This window comes from Oryzias melastigma, linkage group LG8 (assembly GCF_002922805.2).
Source record: "Oryzias melastigma strain HK-1 linkage group LG8, ASM292280v2, whole genome shotgun sequence".
Classification (NCBI taxonomy): Eukaryota; Metazoa; Chordata; class Actinopteri; order Beloniformes; family Adrianichthyidae; genus Oryzias; species Oryzias melastigma.
In genome coordinates this window covers 8,600,621-8,608,208 of record NC_050519.1, presented here as the reverse complement: position 1 = coordinate 8,608,208, position 7,588 = coordinate 8,600,621, and the positions used below count along the sequence as shown (strand labels likewise).

Here is a 7,588-nt window from a genome sequence, read left to right as displayed (position 1 = left end):
AGCAGCTCAAAGCAAACCCATTAATAAAGTCCCATTTTAACAAAGTGCTTTAATAATAATTAAAAAAAGAGTTTTAAGATTAAAACAGAAAATGCTTAGAAACTTGGTCAATATAACAATGTTTGATTGGTTAATTGGTTTAAGGTTTTTTGCATGTCATAATTTTTTGCTGCTTTTTTTAAGGATAATACTATGTTTTTATTAGACGTGAAGTTTTGCTAAAAAATTGAAATACTTTTTAAATAAGAGTTAAGTCAAAAAAATCTTTATTTTACTCACATTTTCATCCGTTTGTATGCTTTAGCTGCCAAATTATTTGCATTTAATTTGTTTTTTTTTTGCTCACTGAAAAACATTCATAAGTATTTTTTACAGAAATAACAAAAATGCATTTTTTGTATTTTGATATTTACTTTGGGATACAGGAAAAGATGCTCAAACGCTTTATGAGCTAAAGCTTAGCTTAGTGACTGATAGATATTACTGTATGAAAAACACTGCAGTTTTTTTTTATGAACTTAAATGAATTTCTTCTAAAATTGACAAAAAAATCATTTTCAAAAGCTATATACAGATTTGTAAAATGTTGTACATATATATATTTATCTGTATATTTCTGAAATTCTTTTATTTTGAAAAGCTGGTGCTGAAATGCCTTCAATCCTTCCCTGGAAAACCAAAGCTCATTTTCCTGCTCCCTCACTTCTCAGGGGGTTTCTCATGAAGTTTATCACCTGTGTACTGTTTAAAACATGTCATTTTGCATTTATTTTAGGCTAAACCTGTCTCAATATTTAGTAGTTTTTTTATTTATTTGAAGAATCTACAGCTATGTTCTGATTTTAAGTAAAACATGAAAATCTCTAACTGGACCTTTACTGTGAAATAATACGGTTAATTATAATCTAATCTGAGAATATGTCCAACAGAACATAAAACAAGAAGAGCTACCTATGAATGAATTCTCTACTGGGAACACCTGATTTTTAATACTGGTTTCTAATCATAAAGATTATAGTCAGACGTCAGAAAATTAGTAATTCTTAACAAGACTAAGTTCTTAAATAGTATCTTGGGTTTCTGTACATCACCACTTGACTATCTTTGTTCTACAATAAGGACATTCTGCTTTACTAGGTGCACAGTTCTCACAAAGTACATAATGTTGGCAAGGTTGCAGAACAACGCAACGATCATGGTTTTGGCAAACTATACATTTCTTTGACTGAAGCTGATAAATTACCTGTTGGGGGAAGAAAAAGAGTCTATCAGCTGCAAACTACAAAATAAAAACCTGTTCATGCAGATTTGAAATAAGCATGCTTCATGACAGAACGAGTGCTTCTTAAGAACCTAACAGACTGTCTTACTCAGATGCTACAAAATGAAATGCCGTTTGAGATCTAGACTTTCTTACCCCGTCTATAAGATCTAGGTCATTACGTAGCTGACTCTGGATAGAGTGGAGTTTGGACAGGGAGAGCTGGTCCAGCTCTCCGTAGCTACGGAGGAGCGGGGTTCCAGGGGTGCGACAGAACACGTCAAAGTCTCCCTGGAGTTCTTTCAGCTTGCGCTCGGCGTCTTCCCATTTCTGCTCCGCCAGCTGCCGCTCCGCCTCGGCGGTCTTCGCTTGCTCCTTCGCTTCGTGCGCATCTTTCTGACAAGCTTCAAACGCCTGGAAAGAAGACCGCAGTTGCCTTTGAACAACATAAATTTGAAGCTTTGTGCTGCAGGCAGAAGTCAGGTTAGACGCCTGACCTGTTTGACTTGATGCCAGGCCTCCTCCCATTGTTTGATCTTCCTTTTAGCTTCGTCCAGCTCCCGGAAAAGGCGGGCCAGATCAGTGCTGCTGGATGTGGAGGTCAGGCTGCTGAAAACTGGGGATGGACTTGGAGAAAAGCTGCCACTAACAAAGTCCCAGATGTTGCTCGCTCCTCCATTCAAACCTAGATGATAAATAGTTTTAGATCTTACTTTGAATCTGCATTCACTTTGGTAAAACAAACATGTGTAATGCGTGCTGCTGTTTACCCAGGGAATTCTGGGAAGAGGAGGTGGGTGTTCCCAGGAGGCCGAGCTCCTGCTTGGCTAACATGGCAGCTTGGTTTTGCTGAGACACCGCTCCCGACAGCAGCGACTGCGACAGCGACTGGGAGAGGGAGCTCAGCGGGGAGGTGGAAAGTGACGAGGAGGAATTAAAAGAGGAGGATCTCGCCAGGGAGCCGGGAATGTTGACGGGAGCCGACCCACCCAGCACCCTTTGACCTACGAAACAACGGCGGTTACTCCAGAGAAACTCAAACGCCGACTGGGATCATGTTGAATCTCTTACTTGAAAGTCCTAAACTGTTGTCTTGCTCCTCTAACTCCTTATCGAGAGATGCGACGTTGATGTCACTGAAATTGAGGTCTAGAGCAGAACCTGATGAGGAAGCGAAAGAATCTCCTCTTAGAACTGAAAGCAGAACTTATCGGCGCCTGTTTACCCGTGCAGTTACCGATGACGGACTCCACCGTGTTGCTCCCCGGGTAGAAAGGAGTGGCCTTTGCATTCATTGTAGATAAGGTGGTGGGTGAAGAACTATCTGATCCGATACTGGAGGCCAAACTTGATGTGATGCTGGAGGTGAAGCTCGATGCCAAAGGGTTCACAGCAGAAAACACAGTATTTTGCGACTAAAGAGAAGAAAAAAAAAAAGAACATAATTTAAATAAATACTAAAGAACATTTGACAAAATTTTACAGATTTATGCACAAACCTGCTTTTCTTGGTCCAATAATTTTTGATCCATCTGTCCTTTACTCTTTATCTATAAAGAATAATGAAAACATGAGTAACTTTCTTCTTATATCCAGTTATTTTATGTTAAATAACACATGTTTTTGCTTTTCTTACTGTTCTGACAACTTTATTTAAAACTAACTAAAAATAATAAATCATCAAAAAAAGAAATGATAAATTACAACAATGAATCACACGAGATGATCTAAAATAAAAATAAAAATGTGATTGCATTGACTGATGACAAATAAAAGAACATAAATGGATGGAAGTTGATCATCCTAATTTCTTTTTCCTACCAAACCAAAGGAGTGCTTCTGTATACCTGATCCTCACGTTCAAAGCCCGGAGCTTTAGGATAGTTAGACGTCAGAGATGGAACACTGGATGAACTGGACTCTGAACATAAACTACTATTAGTTAGGGATACGGGCCTGCTGATGGATCCCACTGGGGAAAGCAAGCTTTCGCTTCCTGAGGATGTTGTTACTGTTGTATTATTTGAACATGAAACCTGAGAAAGACAAGTGCACATGATGCCATAAAAACGATGAACTTAGAAAACCAAAACTATAAATGTGGACTTTTTTTTAATAAACTAAAAGCAACAATTCAGATATAACTGGTTTCAATAAGAATCTGTTTTTTTGTGAAAAAAAAGGAAAAAGTATCTAATAAAACGATGAGAAATGTATGACAAACTGAAAGATGGTAAACAACAAATGAACAGAATCTCTGACTAATTCCTGACTCAAGCAGATTCAGAAGTGGGCTCCATCGCCCACTTTGGCCAAGCTGGGTCAAAGAATTTTCAAAATAAAAGAGAAAAGAACCTACACTTCCTAGTTGTCCGTTGCTACTGGTTGTGCTGGAGCTTCCACCACTGTTCCACTCACCAACCGGACCCTCTAAATACTGCTGAGAGCCCAGCTGGGCCTGTGAACCTGACTGTATGGCTGTTAGCAAAGAGTTCATCGTCTCCTCTGTTGAGGGGATTCCTGGAATAGTTCAAATATAAACTAGTAAGTGACTTATAGCTATTAAAAAAACATTTTTTAACAAGTAGAATAAAAAAAAGATTGACTTACTTTCTACATGTGCAAAAGCACAAAACGGCCCTCTGGGGCAGTATCCCGTTTGTCGCATGTCATTGCATTTGGTAGATTTGTAGATCTGCAAGCAAAAACAAACTGTTATTTTTGAAGAATTTGATGAAACGTTTTCAACAACCGGGCAATCTCAAATCCCACAAGTTAATATTTGCTTTCAGAAGAGGCATCCAGTGCAAAGAGATGAAATATTTTAGGGGAATGTGGCTCACCTCCGGGTGAAACTGCTGTTCGGTGCGAGAATGACAATACTGGCAACTGTCCCCACCGTCACACTTTGAGGGTTCCCCCCATTCGTCTCCGTGTTTCACATTAGGACAAGGAGTTGACCTGCGAGTCAAAGGCTTTAGGACATCCATAATCTGGACATTAACCCTTTAACACCTAAGCTCCAGTGTTTATGTTCTTTAATATACTGTAACTTTTAAACACAATAATTCCTGTAGATTATCATGTTAACGGTTGAATAGTTCCTGTATGTTAAAGACGACGCCTCAGGTGTTAAAGGTCATAAAATGTTCATTCAAAGAGACAAAACTCACCTGTACTTGAATTTTCGGGGATTTCGCCTTCGATCCCTACTGTTGTGGTAGTGAGGACATGCATAGCCCTGTCTGCATAGTCTGGGGGGTTTGGTACACTGATCTGTCTTATAATTGGCTAAAACAAAGTTGGTATCTGCGAAAACAGACATTAAAGTTAACTTTGCTGCATATTTTAGTTTTTTCTTAAATGAGATGGGCCTAATTAACCCTTTGGAACCCTTTTGTATTTACCTCTGCATTTTCAACTTATCAGTATTTTCTTGCTGCTTTTGCATGATTTTGATCAGCACAACCTCACCTCTGTTTTTTGCAGCTCTTTTTTATTTTTTCTTACATTTTCTTTACTGTGTCAAAGAATAAAAGAAAAAAGTATTTTGGAATTCAGTTTGATCCAGCTGGATTTCAGGTGTTCTACTCGGCTGGAATCTGCTCACAGGTGGAGGCGTTTCAGCAATTTTTTGACAGTGCTGTCGCTCCCCATCCAAAAGAAAATGGTCAGTTTCCTCGTTGTTGGATGTCTGATAGCTGAAAGCTCCGCCCCCCAGAGCAGGTCCTCTGCAGCACACTTGAGCCGTCTGACCAGCGTTCATCTTTGCCTCTTTTATTAACTTATGAAGTCGCTTTTTTCCATAAACTACAAATAATAATAAATTATATCTTTCATTTAATAATATATTAATCATAGAACATCAAAATAAGTTTATTTTAAATGTAGTTTTATTACGCTGATCTCAAAGGATGCCCACAGTCGGTTCCAAAGGGTTAAGAAACATTTATTTTGGAGTTGCCCACCTTGCCATCTGGGATCTTCAGTTAAAGTTTTCTCAATCATAGCTTGACTAGCGAGCACACCAGGTTGTAAATCAGGAATTCCCTCCCCAGATCCCAACTGGCCATTCTGGAGGGCTTCTTGTGCTTGGATCTCTCTGTAAATGCAAATACATAAATAACATAAAAATAAAAAAAGATAAGGCAGTATTTAAAGAAAAAAATAAAACAAATTATATATTTAACATTCATTAAATTATTTTAAAAAAACCCATTGAAATAATAATTTTCCCTGTTTTATTAAAAACATTTCAATTATATTCTGAAAATCCTGCACTTAATATGATCCGAGGCTAAACTGGTTCGTGCAAATGCTGCATTGTGAGGTTTATGGGAGGAGAAGCTCAAAAATATAAAAGAAAAGGAAACAATAGTCGCTCGGCAGGTCACCTGATATCATAGACTGGAGGCCGGAGATCGTGTGGGCCGTGAGCAAAAGCACAGTGAAGGCCATTCTTCACACAATGCCCTCGAGCGTCCGTCTCATGGATACAAGTCCCAGTCTTGTAATATCGTAGATGGTATTTGCGCTCTGTGTCGCCCGTGGTTCGGTGTAGATAAGGACAACTGCGGATGCAGGATCTCAGTTTTAGAAGATCAAGATAAAACAACAAACTAAAAAATAATTAAAATAACAATTAAACCATCATCTTAAAATAAAATTTAGCATAAATATAGGCTTTAAAATGATTTTAGACTGAAACTTTAGGGAATTTAATTACTGAAAGACAAATAGGGGCATAAAAATATATCAAACAGATTAATGATTTCAGGGCTTTTCTGCCTTAACAAATAGAAGTCCAGTAAGCTTCTTGAATAAAATAAATCTGCCTTCCTTGAACAGCAACAGTTGCTATGACAACACATAAGGTCATGCAAAAATAGCTTTGATTAGCAGAGGAGAACTTCCAACGACTACAATAGTCACGACATATTATTACGATTTCTGTAATTAATATATTTTTTTAAACTCTTGAATTATATTTAATTAGGCATTTTACAGAGTGTGTTTAAAGTGTGTGATCACATGCCAGAGAGAGGAGTGTTCCTCTGCCAGCTCTCCAGAGAAATCCTCTGTTTAGTCCAACAGTAGCTGAACAATAAACTACTTTGAACGTGACAAAGACCTGAAGCAAAAGCTTTTTTCAAAACAAATAACAAAACTCAATCTACGACGGAATAATAGGACCATAATAAAACAAAAAAAGCAAATATATTTAATTATGAGGGGAAAAAAAAAACACATTTTACGAGAAAAAGTGGTAAATTTACCTTCGAAACGTAACAATTATGCAGGAAAAGAAGTCACGTTTACTTTTTCTAAATAAAATTGGGTATTTACCTTTCAAAAATGTTTTGACAAAAACAATTAAATATTTCCTGTTTGATTTATGTTGCAGAGAATTTAAAGATGGACATCACACTGCTCAAGAATACCATTGAATTACTTTTTTTTTTGTAAATGTACAACTTTATTTTCATTAAAATATTTGCTTTATTTTTGAAAAAGCATGACTTGTGCCTTTCAAAATTAAAACTTTTTAAAATAATATACTTGTGATTTTTTTCCAGTAAAAAGTTTACTTTTATTCAATAATTTTACAACTTTGTTTAAACAAAATTCTTAATTTTTTCTCATCATTTTACTACTTCTTTCTCATTTATTTATTTATTTTGTTTTATTATGGCCCTAATACTCCGTAATACTCAACCTAAGAGTTTCCACAATTGAAAAAAGAAAAATAATACTGATTAAATATTGCAGAGAAAAGAATACATAAAACTTGCATGTAAGAAAAAAGCCAAGCATCTAAAATTTAAGGTCACGTTACGATGGCCGAGACCCACAATTCCAGCAAAAAAGTACCAGTGCAATAGGAAATAAACAATGGAAATAAAAATAAGTGTTGCAAAAAACAAGAAATGCTGCTACAGATAAAAGAAACACTGATGCAAATAAAAAGAAATGATGTTACGAATAAAAGAAAAACTAAAAATAAAAAGAACTGCTGAAAAAAATGGATACAAATTAAAAAAATTACAAATAAAATGAGAGTAGATTATCTGGGATGGTTTTTGCCGATGGACAGTAAGTGGAACGTTTTAGTTGTCATTTGTTTCCACTCGGATTTGTTTTCATTTCAGGCTCTAAGTACGTGTTTTTAGTTGTGTTTGTCTGCGGCAGTTACTGCAAAAAACCTGGGGCTACATGCCCTTACTAGATGGCAAATTTAAAAAATACACATAGTAAGATCTTTACTTACATTATTTTCATGTACATTTTCCAATTGTTTTTTCTCCTAACAGTGGTACATGAGCAAAA

General features: G+C 36.5%; 1 protein-coding gene across 4 annotated transcripts in view; it reads right to left on the bottom strand.

Annotated features, from left to right (window-relative positions):
• unkl (unk like zinc finger) overlaps window positions 1-7,588 on the bottom strand; it is a 19,025-nt gene that overhangs the window by 9,993 nt on the left and 1,444 nt on the right. Inside the window, exons 3-16 of one of the 4 annotated variants that reach the window (XM_024272416.2) lie at window positions 5,656-5,832; window positions 5,230-5,363; window positions 4,435-4,570; window positions 4,105-4,222; window positions 3,872-3,956; window positions 3,621-3,781; window positions 3,109-3,297; window positions 2,761-2,811; window positions 2,499-2,676; window positions 2,333-2,422; window positions 2,032-2,265; window positions 1,759-1,946; window positions 1,418-1,675; window positions 331-1,243 (exon numbers count right to left, since the gene is read on the bottom strand). In XM_024272416.2, the coding sequence (XP_024128184.1) occupies window positions 1,088-1,243; window positions 1,418-1,675; window positions 1,759-1,946; window positions 2,032-2,265; window positions 2,333-2,422; window positions 2,499-2,676; window positions 2,761-2,811; window positions 3,109-3,297; window positions 3,621-3,781; window positions 3,872-3,956; window positions 4,105-4,222; window positions 4,435-4,570; window positions 5,230-5,363; window positions 5,656-5,832 (2,155 nt within the window). In that variant the 3' untranslated portion in view covers window positions 331-1,087. Of the gene's footprint in view, window positions 1-330; window positions 1,244-1,417; window positions 1,676-1,758; window positions 1,947-2,031; window positions 2,266-2,332; window positions 2,423-2,498; window positions 2,677-2,760; window positions 2,812-3,108; window positions 3,298-3,620; window positions 3,782-3,871; window positions 3,957-4,104; window positions 4,223-4,434; window positions 4,571-5,229; window positions 5,364-5,655; window positions 5,833-7,588 lie in introns of those variants that run through there. The other 3 variants (XM_024272417.2, XM_024272418.2, XM_024272419.2) reach the window with 3 other exon arrangements.